Here is a 23,568-nt window from a genome sequence, read left to right as displayed (position 1 = left end):
TATTTTTCAGTGTTGGCTTTTTCCTTTTAATATGTTTATAAGATTCATCTACACTGTTGGTTACAGCTGTCTTCATTCTTTCATAACTGTGTATTTTTCCATAATATGGATATACCATAATTTATTTATTCTACTGTTAATGGATATGAGTTGTTTCCAATTATTCATTATTATAAATAATGCTGTTATGAACATTCTTGTAATGGCTCCTGGTGCACATGTACCCATTTCTGGGTATACACCTAACAGCGGAATTGTTGGCTCACAGGGAAGGCATATCTCCAATTCAGTAGATACTGTCTTCCAAATTGTACCAATTTACACTCCCATCAGCACTTAATGAGTTTCCACTGTTCCACACCTTCATTGACACTTGGTATTATCACTTTCCGGTGAGTATACAGTGGTATTTTATTGTGGTTTTATTTTGCAGTCCCTGATTTTTAATGAGTTGAGCATATTTTCATGTGTTTATTAGCCACTTGGATTTTATCTTTTGCCTTCTTAAATCGTTTGCACACTTTCCCACTGGGTTTTCTACATTTTTCTTAATGATTTGAGGGAGTTTTTCTATATATTGTACACATCAGACCTCTGCTGGTTACATGTGTTGTAAATAAATTCTCATCTACTGTCATGCTTTTCACTCTTAATGGTGTCCTTTGAGGAATAAAAGTTTTTACTTTTAAAATAACAAAATTTATCAGTTTTTCCTTTATAGTTACAGCTTTTTGTGACTTAAGAAAACTTTCTGTGCTCCAAGGCTGTGATGATATTCTCCTATCTCATATTTTAAGATAAACTTTCTTGTTTCAACTTTTACATTCAGGTCAATAATCTATCTGAAATGAAATTTAAAAAATAGTATTGGGACTTCCCTGGTGGTGCAGTGGTTAAGAATCCACCTGCCAATGCAGGGGACACGGGTTCAATCCCTGGTCTGGGAGGATCCCACATGCCGCTGAGCAACTAAGCCCATGTGCCACAACTACTGAGCCTGCGCTCTAGAGCCCACGAGCCACAACTACTGAGCCTGCACACCTAGAGTCCATGCTCCACAACAGGAGAAGCCACCGCAATGAGAAGCCTGCACACTGCAATGAAGAGTAACCCCCACTCGTTACAACTAGAGAAAACCCACGCGCAGCAACGAAGACCCAACACAGCCAAAAATAAATAAAAATTTTAAAAGATTTAAAAAGTAAAAATAGTATGAAGTGGGATTGTATGCGTGTCTCCAACTGTATTTTTTTCCATTCCCAGCGCTGTTTATTAAAAAGATTGTCCTTTCCATATAGTTTTGCAGTGACACCTTTTTTTCTTAGTTAAATAAATACCTACTAATGCATCCATTTGTTTGCGGGCTATCCTGTTCCACTGGTCTTCTTGTCCATCTTTGAACCAATACCACATTGTCTTTTAAATACTACGGTTTCATCAGAATGAAGTTTTATTATTGTTATGCAATAAAATCAGTTCGGCTACCTTAGTCTCTTTCACAGTATCTTGGCTATTCTTGGTCTTTGGGATTTTGATGAGAACGCCATAAGTCTTCAGATCAGTATGGTGAGACATAAGATCATCACAAAATTGAGGTTTCCAATCTATGAAAGTGATATATAGCTTTGCACTTATTTAGATTTTAATTACTCTTGATGACTTTCTACAGTTTTCTGCCAGAGATCTTACATATCTTTTATTTATTTATTTATTTTCAAATTTCATTTGATGGTATTTCCAAGATGACATTAAAAAGTAACAATTCTAACCATTTATTGCTTAAACAGTAAAAGTTTTTTAAAAAGAATAACACCAAAATTGTATCTGTTAAAAGACTGTCATTGTCTCATACAGTCCCACCCTCTTCTTGAAATTGCAACACAACCTCTAGATTTCATAAAAAGAGAAATCCAAAATGTGGTATCTCCATAAAGAAATGGCACACAGATCTATGGCTTCAATAATTTCTTTGTCTGGGTCAGTACCGGTTTCTGCAGAATTGGAATGCTGTCTGGGATAATGACTGTGGGTCATCTCTCCATCTGTAAGTTCAATCAAATGAAACACTTGCTTTTCGAACAACTAGCAAAGAAGAAATGAACAATGAAATCCAGTATTTGCTGGATACGAGGGTTGTTGACAACTAAGAATAAATAAAATAAATAATTAAAGTGAAGTAGGCTTATATAACATAATGTTATGCATACCTGCGTAACTCTTAAAACATACTGTTGAGCAACAAAAGTTAAGAATACAAGGAAACTTATAGAAAAATGTCACTTGTGTAAATTATAAACAGATACATTCATGAAACGATATCATACAATTTCACATAAGCATACACAAACACATCTATTGCATGCATTCAAGTCGAATCGTCTGGTAAATGGTGTGCCTGAGGAAGACAGTGGTGGGGAAGGGCTAAGGAAGAAGGCTAAAAGGAGAGAGACCTTGTTTAGATTACACATCTTTTATTAATCCATTTTTAAATATTCCTTTTTTTTTTGGCCACGCCGCACTGCTTGCAGGATCTTAGTTCCCTAAGGGTCAAACCCAGGTCCCTGGCAGTGGAAGCTCGGAGTTCTACACACTGGACTGCCAGGGAATTCCCTTAAATATTTCATTTTTTATACTATAGTAAACAGTGTATTTTTAAAAATGTATTTTCTGTTTTTGCTGGTATGTAAAAATACAATGCTTTGGGTTTTTAGATGTTTTTCTTTGTTTTGCCTGGCCACCCAACCAAATTCTAATTTAAAAAATTAATCTATATTCTTGTGTATTTTTGATATACATAATCATATCTATGAATAATGATAGTTTTATTTATTTCTTTCCTATATCTTTTCTTTCTTTCTTTTTTACTCTACAGCACTGGATAGTTCCTACAATACAATAAGAAATAAAAATGGGGATGACCTTTCTTATTCCCAATCTTAAAAGGAAATGTTTTTTGTTATACCACTCAGTATGATGCTATCTATAGGCTTCTGGTTATATATTCTTTTCACTCTCTTCTAGTGATGGTTTGCAAAGAGTTTTTAAAAATCATGGAAGGATGGTTAATCTTATAAAATGTTTTTTCTGAATGACAAGATCATATGTTTTTCCCCTTTATTAAGTTTTAATGTGATGAATTATATTGATTGCATTTGGAATACTAAACTACTTTATATTTCCAGAATAAATCCAATTTGGTATGATGATTAATTTTTAAATATATTATTGGATTTTGTTTGCTGAAAGTTTATGGGAATTTTGGATCTATGTTCATGGTGAGACTGGCCTTTAATTTTTATTCTTGTATTGTCTTTGTTCGTATTTTATTAGCTTCACAAAATATATTGGTGAGTATATCTGCTTTTCCTATTCTGGAAAAAATTTAAGATAAGATTACTCAGCTTTTCTATTCTAGATCACCCATACTTGAAAATGTATTGGCATCAAATTTTCATAACATTCTCTGAATATCTGTAAGATCTGTAGTGAGATCTCTGTTTTCTTGATTTTGGTTATTTGTGCTTTCTCTCTCTTTTTTTCCTGATTAATCCTACTAGGGATTTACCAGTTTTATGATGTCTTTTCAGACTCAACATTGACAAGTATATGCTTATATTGTATTACATATATTCTATTTTATTAATTTCGGTTTCTGTATTTCCTTCCTTCTATTGCAATTTCTTTGGGTTTCATTTATGTTTTCCCTCTCTCAATTCCTGAGATTAATACTGAGCTCACTAATGTTAGCTTTTTACCTTTTCTATTATATTCATTTAAAGTGAAAAAAAAAAATCCCTCTAAGGATGGCTTTACCTGCAACACACAAGATTTGAGATAGTGTTCTCATTTTCATTATTAGAAAAAAGTTCTAATTTTCTTCATGATTCTTCTTTGACCTCCGAGGTATCTGAAGTGTATTTCTTAATATCTAAACAAATGGGGATTTCCTAGTTATCTTTTTATTATTAGTTACCATTGTAATTCACTTAGATCAGAGAACATACTCTAAAATTGCAATCCTTTGATACTTTTTCCATAAGTATACATGTTTTAAATGTTTCATATGTACTTGAAAAGAAAGGGCTCTGAAGCAGGGTGCAGTGTTCCAAAATATGTCCATTAAATCAATTTTCTTAATCATGTTGCCCACATTTTCTATATTCCTATTTTTTAATCTGTTTGTTCTATAATGCTTTTGTGGGTATTTAGGGCGCCTCATAGTTCTGAATATTTTTGTTTCATATCTTTTGAGATAATGTACATTTTTATAGCTTCCCAGAATTGGACCTTTTATCATGATAAAGTCACCTTCTTTATCTCTACCAAGTCTTTTAATATTAAAGTCTATTTTATCTGATATTAATATGACTACCTCAGCCTTTTTTAGGTTTGAATAGTATATTTTTCTCAATCTTTTTAATCTCAATCTTTTAAATCTCCTCATACTTAAGAAGCATTGCTTGTTTAAAAAAAAGCTGGTTTTTTAAAATTCAGTTAATGATTGGTCTTTTAACTAAAGCATTCAGGCCACATACATTTAATGTAATTAATGAAATACTGTGTCATAAATCTAGCATATTTTTTCTGCCCTGTTTTTACCCCGTTCCATTTTCCCTTTTCTCTCTGCTCTTCTGTTAATTAGGATTGATGGGGTATTAAAACAAAAAAAAAATCTTTCCATAAATCCTTCCATTTGTTTGGTAGTTACACACTGGTTTTAAGAATTATTTTAGTTCACCTTAAAATTTGAAATCATTTATTCACCAGAATCTAATAGTACTTTCTTCCATGTAGTACAAGGGTCTTGGGACTCTTTAACTACTTTTACCCCCCTCCAGATTTATACACTCATTCTGTGGTGTATTTTAGATTATACACATATACATTTTAAACTTCACAGTGAATTATTTTTATTATTTTATATAGTCAACGTTCATGAGTTTACATACATATTTACTGGGTTTTTTTGCTTCCTTCTCCTCCCTTGCACCTATAACCTTCCTTCTGGAGTCAGTTTCCTTTTTTTTTTTGGAATCATTTTCCTTTTTTCTAACAAACATCCTTTATAATTTCCTTTAGTAAGGGTATATTGGTGGTGAACTTTCACAGTTTCTAACCTGAAAATATCTTCATTTTGCTTTCAGTTTTGATGGGTATTTTCATTGGGTTTAGAATTTTAGATTGAATTTATTTTCTTTCGGCACACAGAAGATGTTTGTCATCTGGCTTTCATTGCTACTGTCGAGAAGTTAGCTGTCAAACTTTTGCCTCTTTTAAAGTAATCTATTTTCTTCCTGGCTACTTTTAAAATTTTTGTCATTTTTTTTTTTTTGCAATTTCAATATGATGTATCGAAATGTGTATTTCTTTTTATCATGTTTTAAATTCATTGGGCTTCTTGAATCTTTGATATCTTTCATAATTTCTGGTAAGGGTTTGATTTGATTTCTGGTAAGGGTTCTGGTAAGGGTTTGAACTTTGATTTCTGGTAAGGGTTCTGACAAAATTTCTTCAAACTTCTGCCCTCCCATCTGCCCTCCTTCTGGGACTCCAAAAAATATATATGAGACCCTCTCACTTTATACTCTGTACCTCTTATTCTCTCTTATGTATATTGGTTCTTTTATTTCTCTGTATTTCATTCTGGATTTTCTTCCAATCTATCTTCCAGTTCACTGGTTCTCTAATTCAACTATATTTAATCTGCTGTTAAACTCATCTATTAGGTTCTTAATTTTGGTTGTATTTTTCAATTCAGGAATTTCCAATTGCTTCTTTTTCAAATCTGCTGTTCATTCCACTTTTTATAGTTTCTAGTTTCCTTCCAAAATTTTTAAGCTTGCTTTTAACTCTCTGAACATAATAAGCATACCTGTTTTGAGTCAATGTCTAATAATTCCAGTATCTGGAGATTTGCTGTTGTTGCCTGTTGTTTGTGCTGATTCTTGCTTAAAATGTCTTGTCTCCTCATGTGTCTGGTCCTCTTTGATTGTGTGCTAGACACTGTATTTGAAAAATTATTTATATGGGATGGTTTGCTTACTCTGGTTCCCTCTTATTCCTAGAGTGTATCCCTTAAGATTTTTTGCTCAAAGACAGGAATAGTTTACCAGTGTTCACACTGTTGGTAGGCCCGGTACTCCAACTTTTATGACCTTTTTGCCCTGCAAGGGTACATAAGTGGAGCTCAGCCTATCGGCTGCCTTTTCCAGATTGGCATAAGAATGTGTAAGATACAGAACCATCTTTGCCAAGATTATAAAATCAAAGAAACTTGGAAAGTAGCTTTGGCCAATGTAGATATAGTTATGCAGTAGATAATGTAGCTGAGGTTAGAGATACCCCAAATAAAACTTATCACATCATTAATAAAAAAAAAAGAATTTTGAGTTAAATAGCTGGCAATTAAATAATATTAGAAAAAAATGGGAAAAGCCTACATGATCAAAAATCAAGAGATGCATTTATTTTCTCACCGTTTTCTGCCAATGGAGCAAGAACCTCAAACACCATTTCCCTCTTATCATGGTCTATTTGTTTCTTGAAGAGTTTTACCAGCTCTTCAGCAATGTTTGTACTGGCAAACTGTTCTTTACTTGACTCTGCAAAAAACAAGAGGAAAATTTAGAGTAAGCAAACAAAATTAAGCCCAGAAATTGTTTTCTATTACCTTCAATATTTGGTCATTTTTTACCATTACTGATAAGTACAAACACTCTTCAAATACAGGAACAATCAAAACCACTTTTTAAAATGCCCCTGAAGAGGAAAAACATCTAAGTCTTTAAAGAAAATGTTCTGGCCCAATTTTATTCAAGGCTATAAAATAAATGTTCACTAGCATTACATATAGGTGATCATAGCAACAGTAAAATTACTATTATAAATTCATAGTTTCAAGGGTTTTAGTCAAAGAAGAAAAATTACTCATAACAGACTGCATTTTACATGGCTGAATTAAAGGTGACTTGTCTTTACACCAATAGAGTGGTATACTTTTGCATTCTTCCTGACATGCCTTTCTAATTTATTTATTTTTTTAATTTATTTTATTTTTGGCTGCGTTGGGTCTTCGTTGCTGCGTGCGGCTTTCTCTAGTTGCGGCGAGCGGGGGCTACTCTTCGTTACGGTGCGTGGGCTTCTCATTGCGGTGTCTTCTCTTGTTGCGCAGCACGGGCTCTAGGCACGCAGGCTTCAGTAGCTGTGGCACATGGGCTCGGTAGTTGCGGCGCACAGGCTCTAGAGCGCAGGCTCAGTAGTTGTGGTGCACAGGCTTAGTTGCTCCGCGGCATGTGGGATCTTCCCGGACCAGGGCTTGAACCTGTGTCCCCTGCATTGGCAGTTGGATTCTTAACCACTGCGCCACCAGGGAAGCCCCTGACACGTCTTTCTATTAAAGGCCAATTCCTCATTCCCTCTTGCCTCTTCACCGTCTCCAGCCTCTCACTCTAGAGCCTCATCATCACCATTTAAATGTGCTTTAATATTTCTCACAGAAAAATAGCAATATTAAAAACAAACACCTTCCCTTTACACCACTTTTATTCACTACCATCCAATCTGTTCACTTCCACAAACAAGTTTCTTGACAGCATTGTCTACATACACTGTCTTTAGTTTCTCAACTCACATGCATTCCTAAACCCACCTCAAACTAGTTTTGGCCCACCTCTACATTCTGCAGTCTCCTTTGCTTGTGCCTCCTTCTCCACCAGACCTCTATAAATTCTATTATGGTTCCTTGCGACTTGATCCTTTGCCTTCTCACCTTTTTGAGGCTTACTCTCACCCTAGGCAATCTAACCTCTTCCATAGCATAAAATAGCACCTATATGTTGATGCTTATATAATCGTATCTCTAGCCCTCTTTTGGACTCCAGGCTATTTATTTGACTGGCCATTTGACGTCTCCATTTGAATATCTCTCTAGCATCCAAACTCCATGTCTAAAGCGGACTTTTGATACTCCCCTGAAATCTGTTCTTCCTCCAGACTTCCATAATTTAGTGAAGGAACATGCCACCTACCCATCTGCCATGCAGGCAGAAACCTGGGGGTCACTGCTCACTTGTTCTCACTCAACTGAACATCCAAAGAATAACCAAGGTCTATCAGTCTACCTCCAAAATAACAACCAGAATCCAGTCCATTTCCCTCCAAGTCTCTTCTCAGTTTCTTTCACTGCATCAGATATCCTATCAATTTATCTAGAAGTTTCTTTCAGAGAATTCTGACCACATCCAACCTAGATTGGCTGCTCTCCATGTTTGTGGGGCACAGCTGACACCCTGGAATTTCTTTTTCATTACCCTGATGGATGCTTTCTTCTCCCTCCTGTATCAGATACTCTACTATCTATGTCCTTTCACCTTCACATTTTTAGTTTTGGTGGAGGCATCCTCCAGTAGCTTCCTGAGAAAGCTACTATGTACTGTGTATAGGAGATAAATATTTTGAAATTTTGACTGTCTGAAAATGCTCTTTCCCACCTAGAGTCTATGCCTGTCATTTAAATTAGTTCCTTACCCCATTCAATTACTTTCTCATACTAGCAATTATCATAATTTAAAATAATATGCTTATTTATTTGTAAACTCATTTAAAAAATAAATTTCCATCTCACCCACTAAACTATAAGCTCATTGAGGGCACGGACGGTGTATAGTATTTTAACTACCATAAATACAGTGTACAGTATAGTGCCCAGTAGAGAGCAGGTGTTCAAAAGAGATTTATTGATTGCATGAATGTGTGACTGAAAGAACAAGTAAATGAATGTAAGAACGATATTCTGCTCTCTAGTCTCTGGTAAATCTCTGCCAATATCAAATGAAAAATATTACAAATTCAACTTTAAAAGAAAATGGAGAAACATAAATTTTTATATGGCTTAATACAGTTTTGAGTCACTGCACTGTTGCACTGCTTTTGGCACATGTACCAGATCTATGCCAAAATGATGAGAATCCACTCCAAGACTTGTAAGGAGGATTCTTTAGTGCCACAAAAAAAGGAGTATGGGTGAAGCGTCTTTTCTAATAAGCTACCTAAACCCTCAGAAATCATAGTTTACAAACGTCAGCCCACCTTACCCTAAAAGGAGGTTAGTTTGATTTAACTCCTTAACGCTGCTGGTTACTCCTCTGTTTCAGACAATTCTTCAAATAAAATGAAACATAAAATCACAGGTGAAGTAGATAGACATCATTTATCTAGTTAAGTGCTATTACTCTTTTCAAAAAATAACAGTTCTAGCACTCTTTTTTCCAATCCATATTTTATTCTTCCACTTATTAAACTGAAACCAAATCACTGCTGCTAAGTAATTCAGGTCATTTGCCAGCACAAGGAAACAATGCACTATGATTAACATAGGAATTAACGAAAAAAACCTGTACTTATCCTGCAGGTGGATACAGAGAAAAGATAGTGTGAATTATGATTTGGACATTATATTTGAATTAAATGCCATGGATCCTTAACAGACCTTTAGCAAGAAGGCTTATTTCCTAAGGGTTTATTTTTTTTATCAAAATTATATATGAGTTTAAAGAGTTAGTCCTAATACTTACACTACCGGCAGAATCGAGTCTCCCTTGTCCATTTCTTCTTCAGAAATAAGCACATAAAGCTCTTTTAGCTAATTCACTGGTATTTACCTCCAAATCTTTAAATAACGTATTTATATTAAGTTCTGATTGACTTCCCACTATGAAAGATGAAGCACTAGCTTTCTTTTCTTCTTGTCTCCACAATACCCTCCATCTTCTCAATGTAACTATACTGTAATTTTGGTTATTTCAATAATTGGTGTTTCAATGATACACTATTTCATTTGCCCTGGAATTACTTTTATTTCCCAGGAATTTTTTTTTCTCATTTACTTAGTTTTCAATGTACTTGCATTAGTTCAACTCCAAACTCTCCATCAGTTGTCTAGTTTTCTCTTAATAAGCTCGTTCACTTTAGGTGTTCAATCAATTTCATCTCGTAAAGAATTTCCCCAATCTGGACTGGTTGCTCTTTGAAAATAGGCCATCTGGGGCTCTCATGTCACCATACTACTAGGAACTCCTATTTTCCTGTTGGATCTCGTTTCCTGATTCCTATGTAGTCTTATTATTTATATCCCTTGTTTTGGTGGGATCCATCTTCCAGTGGCTTCCAGGAAAGATGTAGGATACCAATTTTGAGACATTCATGTTTGACAATGTCCTTATTGTAACCTCAGACTTGACTGATGGTTTGCATATAGAATTCTATATTGGAAATAATTTTTCCTCAAATTTTTGAAGGCAATATTCCATTTTCTTCTGGTTACCAGTGTTGTTTTGATACATCTGATGTCTACTGATTCACAATCTTTTTAATGTAACTTTTTCCCCTCTCTCTGGAAGTCTGTAAAGTATTCTCTTTGTCTCCATTATTCTAAAACTTCATATTGATGTGCCATGGTCTGGGGGCCTAATTTTCATCTGCTAGGCTAGGCATTTGACAGATTCTTCTAATCTGGAGAAATATATACTTTAGTTTTGTGGTACTTGAGTTATTTGGCCATTTCCTCCTATTTAACTCTTTCTAGAACTCTTCGTCTGATCCTCTATCTGTATTTTCGCTTCTACTTTCCATATCCTTGTTTTTTGCTTTATATCTATAAATATTTCTCCATACATTTTATTGCCTTTCATTTTAGCTATTGTTTTTAATGTTCTAGCTTTTTCATTTGTTCCTTTTCTTTAAAAATAGCATCCTGTTAGTTTTGTGATTACAGCATTTTTCTCATTTATCTGAGCATGTTCGAGTTTCCCCTACCCCCATCCTGCAGAGTTTCTATTTCCTCCAAGTTACCTTTTTTTGTTTATTTATCTTCCATTTAGAGGCTGTCCTCACCTCTCTAGCTGTCTGCCACTGATTAACTGGGCTCTAAAAACTGATTAGGATCTGTGAGTAGGAGTGGCCTTGTTTTATTTATTTATTTTATTTTTTATACAGCAGGTTCTTATTAGTTACCTATTTTATACATATTAGTGTATATATGTCAATGCCAATCTATGAGTGGCCTTGTTGACTGAAGATTCCCTGTAGGTCAGATGGCTCTTTTGTAGAGAAACTCCAACATAAGTATCTTTAAGTCCATGTTCTAGAGGACAAATGGGATAATTCAGCATACCTACCTTCACTTAATCTGTGTTCAGAATGGTACTCTGGTACCTCTTACTTCATTTAGTCTGATGTCCCCAGTGTACAAACCCTCTATTTTTAGTCTCTCCAGAGATTAAACACAGTCTTCTGCTTAGATGGGAAGGGCTAGTTACCACAGTGTGGGAAGGGAAAGAAGGTTTAGAAATCTTGATGCCACCAAATCCTAAACTTTTTGAAGATTCCAAGGAGCAAACTGGTTAGTTCTTGGTTTTCCAATTCAGGATTTAGATTTCAAAGTTTTGCTAAGTGAGTTACTGCTTGCTTTTCTTTCCGGGCTCTAAAAAGTTTCTGTGTTATCCCCTTTACTTGGTCCCCGCTTCCTTTTCCTTGATGGTTTTGCATTTAAAAAAGAATCTCTTTGTTGTAGTTTTAGTTGGTTTCCAGAAGGGAGTGAAAGTAAGTGCAGATTTTCATTCTAACATCTCTAACCCCCCAAATACTAATATTTTAAGCAGACAATTTTACTTATAAAAGATTGTGGAGCCAAATAAAAAGGGGAAAAAATCCCATTCTGCTTAATCTATAATGTTAAATAAATTTGCAAACTTTAAAATTGGATTCATGCTATAATTGTGAATATAGAAAAATTATGTGTGCACATAAACTAGGACTGAAAGAGAATAAAAAGATAGAGCTGCACATTCCTTTTCAGCCCCCAATTATGAAATAGTTTGCAGTTGTTTAATTATTTTATATTTTGTCTTTATATTATATCTTTAGTGAGCAAAACCACACAAATTTCTGCTATTTAACATTTTTATTAAGAAATTTTGACAAAAAGTAACTCTAGCATTTAATGATATGCCATATTCAGAAGTGTGTGATATGAATGTGATATGATCTTGATCTTTACCTGTGTCAATAAAATAATACTAGGTGATTTGCTAACTCATGGGCAATAAGGCCCACACTGAAAAGAGAAAACATGTATCCTGGGGCATACATGTTTTATTTCAGTGTTGATGTATAAACTAGCTATTACACGGGCATAACAGACTCATGATATATACTATAGAAGTCTTAGTAAATAAAGAAGTATTTCTCGTTTATACTTTCTTTCTCCATATGGGGTAAGGGCAGTAACAGCTGGGACCAGAGTATGGAATTGGGCCAAACTAAATTGGGTGCATATCCATCTTTTAATACAGACCCAGGTCTCCCTGTATGCAGAATCGAGGTGGTCTATACAATTTCCCAAACAAATCCTGACACCTTAACACAGGTAACTCATATTAAGTGGTGTCTGTCTCTGTTACAAAGGTTATGACATTATCAGGGATTATAACATAATTTCTGTTTTATTTCTACAAACTACTAAACACAAACTCCTACATTCCATTTTAATAACGGAAACTAACTTGTAAAACAGTAAATGAATGTTCTTTCATTCTTGGCCTTACTTGAATGATGGAAATAATGAGACAGTATGAAAAAGAAAAAAGCAGAAGAGAAGACAAGGAACATTCACAAATGCCAGGAGATGACCCACTGAATAAAAATGACTTCTAAAAATTAACTCTGATAGATAATCCCTATTCCCTTAACTTGAAGTCAAAGCAAAAGTAAAGTACTGAAATCAAGATTTTAATATGAGTGTGCAAGGAGATGAGCTTTCAGTTAGAAAAACCAAGGTTAGAGCCCTGGTGCTTCTGCTTATTTATTTATAAAATGGGGATATTAATAGAATTGATTTACTCGTTTGATGTAGCTATTATTTTAGCTATGATGAAACATCATTTGGTTTCACTGTCCCCATGATGAACAATTTATTATGAACATGGTTGTGGGGTACATTTAGACCAGGAGTTGTAACTTTCTATCAAGAATTATGGGGAGGGAGGAGAGAAAAGAAGAAAGGGTAACATACATGATATAGAGAAAAATAAAACAGGGAAAAGAGATGGGCATGCTGGGGTCATCAGTCCTCCCTCTGTTAGGGCTGGGCTGTGTTGCCAGCCCTGGTCTGTTTCTGCCCACCATCTGATTTTCAAGGATTTCTCATATTTTTTTCAAATCCTGTTACAAACATATTCTTATGAAAAAGTTCTCTATTATTTTTTTGGATTTTGTAAAAAGAGAGGGAAGAACCTTAGTCTGCTAGATTCCTTTTCACCTGATAAGCAAAGAGTTTATACAAAATGTAATAAATTATGAGGTCCTTATTTTTGCCCTGGAAATACAATACTTGATTTTAAGACCATCCCTCACGTTAAGAATACTAAAGTCAAGTGGAGATCATTTAAAATTTTCAATTCCATTAAATAGTATACAAGTATAAACTTTAAACCTTAATACATAAAACAATTAGGAAAGCAAACTAGCTCCAATTATAAACAATACAATCCTAAGATGTAATTGGATCTACACTTTTTAACATTGAAACAATGTATCTACAATGCTTCAAAAAAATAAACTAATATAATCTAAACAGATTCCCAGGTTAACCTCTAAAGGAACATTTATTATAAGTACATTAATAAGTTAATTACATTTTTGACTCATGACTAGGACTTACCAAGTTCTGCTAAATTGCCAAATGCAACAAGACACATTTCTGTAAGAGCTGCATTTTGGCAGTGGATGCCCAGTAATTTAACTAAGGTAGGAATAACACCCATGTTGATAAGCTGAGCTTGAAGGGAATCTGTAAAAAAAAAACAAAACAACAAAACACAAAAAAAGTGTTTATGTATTAAATGGACATTAGTAAGAAGAAAACATCTCTTATTCTCCCTATTGCAAACTCAACACTACTTCAATTAGAGTAAAGCAAGATTAAGTCCACTTATAAAACTGTCTTGAAAATGTTTAAGACATTAGTTCAGAAGAGTTGAATTTTAAAACTTTTCAATGATTAAAAGAAATTTAGAAATGAAAATAATTCAAATAAGATGTCAAATCACTAATTTTTTTTAAAACATGGTCTTATATCTTTACAGAGCAGGTTTTAAAATGTATAAATAATTAAACACCACCACTGGTTTTTAAGTTAAAAGGTTAGACAAAGTAACATTTGCATTACAGGATGTCACAGAGTATATGAAAAGCGTAAGAAAAAAAGCAATTTTAATAAAGACTAAGACGATAAAAATCTTAGAATCCCTTAAAAATAGTTGCTTCATAATAAAGAATGAAAAGTATATAACACACACAGATTATTGTTTATTTGCAGCAGAGTGTTCTTTGATGACTGTCAGGAAGGAAAGTAGTTTTAACAAGGAAAAAAAATCTGGTTACTTAAAATATTTTTCTTTTCAAAGTTTTATTTAATAACAGTGACAATCATCTTAGTAAAGAAAAGAAAATTTGGCTTGAGAGGTAAAGAGAATGAGGTCAATATGGCTTTGTCATCACTGCTTGCCTTCATTTTCTAAGAAGCTAATTGGTTTTAAAGTACTTAATATACCTTGGATTTCCACAATGGCTCTTCATGAACAATGATAATAGAATACCTGTAGCAGTAGAGTTGAAGGTAAATAAACCAAAATGAAAACCAGAAGTACTGCCTCTTAGAATAAGCTAAGAAGAAAGACATAAATACTCACATGCCTATGCAAAACACTATTACTGTTAATAACTGGTTCATCTAAAGATAAAGGAATGTCTTCAAAATTTTTTTCTTTTCCTTTTAAAAGTTATATGCCATTTTCAAGTTAATAATTTTCTCCAAATTCTTTTAAGTTACCTACTTGGAATCTAAAGATTAAAAATCTGTTTCTTACAGAACACATTTTCCTCATAGCATGCATCCCTTGACGGAGTTTGCGTACTAATCTCTTTGTCACTATTCATAGTTCTTAACCATCAGGAAAGAACATAAAGGCAAGGTTGAGCTGTCTCACATGCCAATTGATTACTTGCCCGGAGGTCTCTGTACTTAATTTTTCCTGCTTTTAGAGTGAAGTATGAAGAGACAGCCAACAGAGGCTTATCAGCCCTGAAAACTGACGGTAATTATGGATATTATCTGGCTCGGTTGTGGGGACCATCTATACTAGAAAGGGGTCTATTACCAAAACAAGAATAGGAAACAAGGCCTGAGACAAAGTTAAGTTTACATTTAGAGTTCAAATAGTCTAAAACAATTTCAAAATTTGCAATGGAATTATGAAGTCTGTTCTAAAAGTAGATATAAAAGAACATATTCAACTAAATGATTTGTTTTTATGCTTTTGATGCTAAATATTTTTTTCTAACTCTACAACTTAGTAATTAATGAATGACTCACAATACTTATATTATCTTACAGGCAAATTACTTGTTATACCTATAGTATTATATCTATTATAGTATTCTACCTGTGTGTTATATTTGTAGAATATTGTAACGTGGTTATAGTATTTTTAAAGATCATGTACCAAGAAGCTTTCCAAATTAGAAATTATTTTGGTTACTTACCAGTAGATAGAGTTCCTTACTATTGGACCACCTCTGCAGATTCTTGTTCTTTAGCAGTATTTTAAACTTTATTTATTTATTCATTTTGACTACCTCTTCAAATACTGCAGAGCTACTGAATCATTAATTTTCAGGTACGTAAGCGTGAGCACTAGCGCATGCATTGAGTGAGTCAGACTCCACTATATGTTTGCATATATGTAAGCATCACACACCCCCTCAGTACTACTGGTCCAAACTATAAAAATCCAACAGTCTAGGGACATTAGAGGAATAACAAAATTTGTGAAGGAGATAACTCAACAGGAGAATGCCACTTAGATGTTCTTCATGTTCCCTTAACTTAGCATCTCTAATGCTCTCTAATTTTACAATATTATGAATTTTGGTTCCAGGGATAAGAGGGACAAAAGGTTAAGAAATATTACAGAGTTTCATACAATCTGTGGCATACAAATTGAAGCAGTAATATTTGAAATTGTGGTAGATCAGCAGAAAAAGTAGCATAGCCCAATGGCATATGGTGTGAATTGCCGTAATTCATGAAAATCACACTGCTTCATGAAAATGTGTTTTCAAGCTACCCAGGAGCCAAACTGATTGTATACTCACATACAACACACATACCACACACAAGTAAAGAGAAAAATATATAGTCATCCAATGGACAGACCTCATTTTGGACCACTCGGGTGCTTTCTTTTATATCCATTTCTATGATGGTAACTAAAACAAAAATTATACTCAAGTAACTCTAAAATCTGTTCATACCAATTACAGGCAAGTCATTCTCCTTTGATAATGGAGGCCCAGAAGAGGGAATAAAACTTTACTCAAACAGGTTGGTAAAAATTTTCATTTCAAGATAAGCAAGCATCCTAGAACATGGTTCTCAAAGCGGAGTCCCCAAAACCCTTTCAGAAGATCACCAGGTCAAAACTACTTTCATAAAAATACCAAGATTTTTGACATTTGCACTGATGGTACAAAAAAATTAGTGGGCAAAACTGCTGGGGCATTAGAATGAACGCAGTCAGTGGCACCAAATTGTATTAGTAGTCGTATTCTTTACCATCACACAGTCACAGTAAAATAAATGCTGTTCTCAGCAATTTTTAAAAAAATTTTTAAAGTTATTTTTTCATAAAAACATGCTATTTATCTTAACCTATAATGGTAGGTTAAGATAGTAAAATGCAATACTAAATAATTTTAAAAACTGTCTTCACTTTAATTTCCAATATAGTAAATATTGATAGATATAACCCATATATATAAACAAAAATTCTTTGAGATCTTCAGTAATTTTTAAGTGTCTGAAAGAGTCCTGAGATCAAAAGTTTAAGAACCACTGCCAACAGATTACCTGATTTTTATAGGAATTGGAAAAAACAATATGGAAAAAGAGATTCTGAAATTCAATGATATGCTTGGCAGATGTGACAATAGAAAAAAATTAAAATTAAAAGCACGGTAGGAATCCTAGATTGCGATGCTCAGATACTTTGAGCGAAATAACATTAATTAAGCACCTGAACATCTCATTTTGCTTATGTGAGTAGAAATTCTACTTAAGCCTAGGAAAATATTTCATAATTAGATCTGTTTGCCTATTTCAGTTACAACTTACTATGTCATCAATAAATAGTTTTTTTGAGGGTTAAGTAGAGGTCCTGTTTGTGTGGAATAAATTAGTATTAGTACTTATTGCTGGAAGCAAATGATTACGTTGAATCACTTTTTCTTATTGCCCAAAGAAAGCTTTGAATAGACTTCAAAGGATAGTAGCTGACACTCATGCTATTGTGAATTGTATCAGGAATATGACTTTTAAATTAAAGACTAACTGGAAGAAATCCTTAGAACCAGAAATAGTTCACATTCTCTAGATTTGAGAAAATAAGCAACATAATTCAAGACTGAGACTTTTTGCATCCTTCAAAGAATACCAGCAACTCCAAGGGAATGTTGTCAGAGCTCAACAAACACAATTCACAAAAATGCAACCAAGGCCCATACACAGCAAACACTTATGTGTGAAAGACAGTCTTTAGACAGCACAGTGTCATAAATGTCTGAAGACTTTAAAAAATTGCTCCTGACACACAACACAGACAAATACTGACCAAAATACAGAATTACAAAATTACATAATATCAAGATGACACAGGCCCTGCATGATCTATGGGGAGGAAGAGGAAGAAAGGCACTGAGGGGGTGCAATACAGATGCATATACAAAGAAATATAAGGCAATCAACGCATGCGCTGGTGTGAACACTTACCTACCTACATTTGAATTTCAATGGTTCCAAGTTCTTCAGGTCACACACATGGAAACTCCAAAGAATGGAGATCTGGAGAGAAGATCTCAAGTTGAAGAACCTTTTTCCCCCTGAGTTTTAAGTTTAATGTTTAAAACGTTGGTATAGATTATAGGTCCAGAAATGTATGCCAAGAATTGCAGTAACTCAACTGAAGTTATGTTGATCAATTACTAAAAAGAATAGGTTTCTTAAGAAGATTATAACACGTTTATCTTATTCCTAAGAAATGGCCCTTATAGACAATAAGCTTATTGATAAACAGGACTTAATGATGAAACTGTGTCAAAATAACACACACACAATTCAAAATATACAGTCTTTACATTAGTATGTCTATTTGGTATGTATATTATTTATAGTATAAAGAGTACAACATTTCCTATTTACAGGCTTGCATAAAAACCTCATCTACAGTCAAATTAATTATATACAGTTGAAACAATAAAAACAAGCAAATGTAAATCCTGATGAGAAGTTCTAATACAACTTGGATAAAAATCATTTGGGCATCATAAAGATGGAAGAAAATTGCCCTTTACTAACGGCACATCTATATTTCCAAAAATATACATAAAAAGTAAAAATTAGAAATGAGGTAACAGTGAAGTAGAACTTGCAAGTTGAAGCAAGTTGCAGCTCTATCTATCATAATGTTGAAAAGTAAACTGACTTAAATACAGCAACCAAGAGGATGGTTTGTGGTTAAAAACTTTATACATACACATGTGCAGGTACAAGTAAAGACTTCCTTTTCAGTTACTTATGACTTACTATCTTTTTGTTGATTGATCAGGAAAGTGAAGAATTTTTATTCTAAACCTAGTGCTGAGATATAAAACCAAAAATATTTAAGCTGTTTAAAATTAACTTCAAATCAATGATTTTGAAAGGCCTCTTTACACAAAACCTGCATTATATGTTTTGCACCCAGATTACCTCTATAATTTAAGACCCAGGTTATACATTTCCATGACAAACAGCCATTTCAAAGAAAAAAAAAAAGAGAATCAAGATTCATTAGTATTGAGAATATGAGAGGTTTAAAAACAATACATTTACACATTTCTTGCTTTCTAAAAGTTAACAATAAAAAATGAAAAAGTTTTTTTCTGGGTTCTGAAAATAAAAGTCTCTACAGAGCAAAATTTCCCTTTCGTAAAAGTTCTAGAGATAACTGACGAAAGTACGTGAGTGAGTATGATGTAAAACACAGCAACAACGGAAAACCTCAAAGCAAATCACAAGAGAAAGGAAAAATGTTTTATTATTAAGAGGCCTACCCATTTGCTGTTCTCAATCCAATGACATCTAGAATGATTATGTCTTAGTCCAGCAGATAACTTTTTCCGTAGACTCACTTCAGGTTAAATTATTTACTACAGATCAACTCTTGTTATAATGAATACTGCTACAAAAATTTCTACATATACATCTACTCTGATTAAGAAAACGCTGTGCTTTCATCTCAGAAGCAAACTGGTCTTTTAAAAGTTAAAATTGTTTTTTGTTTTTTTAGACGAGGACTACTTCCAGCTGTTGCTTACACAGCTCTCATTGGGAGGAATAAATCCAGTCTCGGCTCTCATAGGGCATTGCTGAAAGGCCACATCTATAGTAAGTATAAATTTAAGCCTAAATTTTTGTATAGCAAGTTGAGCTAATTGCCAGGTTAATTTACAGACGACATGTATATCTTATAATCATATGCGTTTAAAAACATGAAAATTCTGTTTTACAAAAGGATTTACTGGTTTTAACAAAAACCCAAATAATACTAGTTACCCTGGAGCATTATTATGATTAAATTTTTTACACTATAAAAATTCATAGAAGTTATTTGCAACACACAAACTGTGTTAACAAGAAATATCTATATAACCCAAAGATTTCTAATTTCTTTCCAAGAAACATTTTTCAAATATTTAATTAAAAATTTTTTTCAGTAAATAAAATATAGGCAGTTTGCTGTTAACTGGACTTATTTGTAGTTAGAAAACAGGGTTATTAATTTTTACACAAGTTAGTTTACATATGATACTTTTCTGCCCTGAGCTTCTCACTGAATGAATATTTTAAATGGTCTGAATTAAAGATGCACTGATATTTGGCCAAAATTCATTATTCATCTCTGGCTTTTGCCTCAGCTCTTGAAGGTCAAACACCTAAACGCTTACTTCAATGTCATTTCTATCACTGACAAATTTGTCCATAGTCAATGATCATGTGCTTGATACCATCATATTTCAACCAGTGTAACATCAAAAATAAAAACAAGGCCTGGTCTTTCAGTTTTATCTTTACTATCTAAATATTCATTTTTAAATATAGGTAAGCATTTCATGTTCAGAGAAAAATCTCCCAATGTGTTTCACGTGTTGAAATTCTATTAGCTGAAATGTAAATGTGTATTTATACTGCAATATTAAAATGTGGCAATAACTAATGAGGGTGAAAGCTACACAAATGTAAAAATTAAATCAAGGCAGAATAATAGAGATTATATTATCTACTCTCTTTATAATTTACAACAAAAAATAAGATAAATGTTAGGAGTTGTTTTTGATTTTTAGTTACTTAATTTCATTCAGGCCATGAATCTTTCAGGAAAAAGTCCAATTTGAGAATTCTTTACATCTTATGAGGATGAGTTAAAATCAGAAAGCCAACTCTGTCTCTTTAAATTTTCACTATGAGAAAATTCTTGAAAGTAATATTCAATAACATCCATGATTAGTCATCTTCAATCAAGACATAAAGCAAATGAAGAAAAACATGTTAGAGAATAAAGAACCCCAAACATATTTTGTTACTCCACTGTCCTCAGTTAAAATTGATTATTTAGTATCACAATGCTAAATGCACTGTCATGATTATAAAAATAATCCAGAAGCTGAAAATGCTGCAAAGAGTATTATTTCTATAATATAATGCCAAACTTTAAATCATTAACAAAAAAAACTATAACAATCATTTCATTTTTTTTTGTGATAAAATTTCCAATTCTTGCATTCAGAAGTTCATTCTATAATGGCCAAAGCTGAATATTAACGCTAATACTTGTCTATGTGGAATTAAACCAAAATATGCATTTGGTACACCTCTACTAAAAACCAAGTTCTTAGCCCGTCCATTAAATAACAGCATTATTATAGTAATTGTTTAGGAGGATTATGATGAAGAGCTAACCTAGTCTAATTGGTCAAATTTAATAGGCAGAATTAGCAGGAGGCACAAGAACAACTAACTGCTCTGTACGTCAATAAAACAATTTGTTTAAAATGACATTTGTAGCAGAACTTCCTGAATGCAACCTACTTCAGATTGATTAGAAAGCTCTGTTGGACAAATAGTAAAAATTCAGAAATTTTTTAGAGAGAACAGCAGTTAGTAAATAAAGAATTCTAATATTATTATTTTTTAAAACCTAAAAACTTTTCAGGGGTACAATAAGTCTTTAACACACCTTAACATACTAGAGTACTTTAATTTGACAAACCAGGCTTCAAAAGATATAACTTAAAGTACATCTCCCATGCCTTTATGAACAGAAAAATACATGAAAATAGTATATAGGAAAATTAATATAATTAAGAAAAAAAGACAATAAATTGTAAAAACACACTTTGTTTTGTCTTTTCCCCTTAAAGTTAGGCAAAAAGTCTTCAGTGTTTAGGAAATTTATGGAATTATTAACTAGCTTATACCCACAGTAAGTAAACTTTGGAACTAGTTCCTCACTCATGCAAAGCAAATCATTCTCTAAACATCTAACATCTAGGAAGTATTCTTTCTTACCTATAATGAAGTAATACCAAAACATAAACAAGTAGCTCAGGCCAAAGTGCGTTTTTAGTTTTTAATCAGGATTATTCCTTATTAATTTCTATTCTTCCTATTTTAAACATGAAGAAAAATCAAGTAAGCCAAGTTACTGGCTGAGTTCACTAGGAAGAGTATTATTAGAATTGGGAAACTGCTGGTTGAAATGAAAGGAGCTAAAACTAATTACATATTAAGTGATCTTTAAATTAGAGAAGAGAAGATACTTTACAGGCCTATTTTAAACAACTGAAGTTAAGTACTGGGCTTAATACTTAAATTCAATTGTTAAAATGCTCTGATACTCCATGAGCTGCATTTCTTAAATCACACAGATGGCCTCCCTTCAACCATAGTTCAGTTATCACAAGTCCGTGTGGCAAATAAATGTGAGAATTATCATGATAGTATCGCAGAGAGATTTCAGGAACCATAAAAAAAGAGAAATTACTCTTTCGATAATAAGGAGTTATTAAGATACCACAGAAAAATCAGCTCTATTTGTAAAAATCATATGTATATACATATATCTATATATACACATACACATACGTATATCATATATATGATACTGGTCACATGAAGAAGCCCATCATAGACTGTGTATATTATGTTAGTCACTTTAGAAGGGCTCGCTTGCCCACTGTTCACCTCCTGCTGTGAGGCCCGGTTCCTAACAGGCCGTCGCAGACCGGTACCGGGGTTGGGGACCCCTGCTCTAACTACATAAAGAAAATACAGGAAGTTCACATTTCCTCAAACTGAACATCGAACTGTCAATACACTTGTCTCTAACCACAGCTGTCAAATACTCAGAATATTTTGGAGGGCCACAGGACTGAAGAGTGCTTTTTCGCCATGTGAAAAACAGGTATGATTTTTCCCCAAAGGAAAAATTTGAAATGATCTTTACTAAACAAAGTTTTGTTTGTTATTCTATTTAAACATGATTTTATTTAGCAATATTATTGATACAACTTTTCTAGCTAAGCAATTATAACTTTTTCTATTCAGATATTCTAAACTTACTTGTCTGAATATAGAAAGTTTTAATTGCTTCACCAGTGGGGAAACAAAAGAATATATCTAGCTCATAGCTTAATGTCTTGAGCTGGTTCAAAAGTTTTAAAACTCATGAACCTTGAGCTTTATACAGTTTTATCAAAGGGTATAAAAATGCCTTTACTGAGTGTTTTCATTATAGCTATCTTTCTGGCATGTGTTTAAGAAACTTGATTTCCTATTTAATGTGTTCAAAGATTTGATATGCTCAGAGTCGTCCACTATATGGACAGGAATCAAGATATCCTAAGTCTCAGCCTGGTGCCAAGTCACCTTTAGGACTAATAAACAATTTGAAAATGTTCTTATTAGAGAAACTATGTTGGTGGGTCTTTGTTACCATTTCAGTACTTTCTTACCTCTCTCTGTTTAAAAAAATTTTATCTATGAAGCTAAAGAATAACTCCCTAACTACAAATGAGGCTTAAGTTATTGGGCCCAAGGGTAGAGTTAATTTTTCAGTTAGAGTAATAAGGAGGTATTTATCACTCAACTATTCTACTCAGAAACTAGCACAGGCTTGTGTACTGGAATTCAATAGTAAATACACATAAAAAGGAATTTCATTTATCAGTGCGAATAAAAAGCACCTCCTGAGTTTCAAAAAGCTCTACTGCTTTTTGGCTCAGTGACTCATACAGATGGACAGGATCAATACCAAATGATCTTAAGTTAACCAAGAAGACCTAACATTAAGTTGGAAAGTCTTTCAACACATATTTTAAAGAAAAGAGTAAGTAAATAATTGATACAACAACAAA

The 23,568-nt window shown here is 33.3% G+C and overlaps 1 protein-coding gene across 9 annotated transcripts in view; it reads right to left on the bottom strand.

Annotated features, from left to right (window-relative positions):
* Window positions 1–23,568, bottom strand: part of RAP1GDS1 (Rap1 GTPase-GDP dissociation stimulator 1) — a 306,019-nt gene that overhangs the window by 28,065 nt on the left and 254,386 nt on the right. For all 9 annotated transcript variants that reach the window (XM_036852830.1, XM_036852828.1, XM_036852831.1 and 6 more), the window contains 2 exons: window positions 13,718–13,846; window positions 6,477–6,602 (listed from right to left, as the gene is read on the bottom strand). In XM_036852830.1, the coding sequence (XP_036708725.1) occupies window positions 6,477–6,602; window positions 13,718–13,846 (255 nt within the window). The remainder of the gene's footprint in view (window positions 1–6,476; window positions 6,603–13,717; window positions 13,847–23,568) is intronic.

Source organism: Balaenoptera musculus, chromosome 5 (assembly GCF_009873245.2).
Source record: "Balaenoptera musculus isolate JJ_BM4_2016_0621 chromosome 5, mBalMus1.pri.v3, whole genome shotgun sequence".
Taxonomy (NCBI): domain Eukaryota; kingdom Metazoa; phylum Chordata; class Mammalia; order Artiodactyla; family Balaenopteridae; genus Balaenoptera; species Balaenoptera musculus.
The sequence above is the reverse complement of the archived record's forward strand: the minus strand, read 5'-3'. Positions and strand labels throughout refer to the sequence as shown.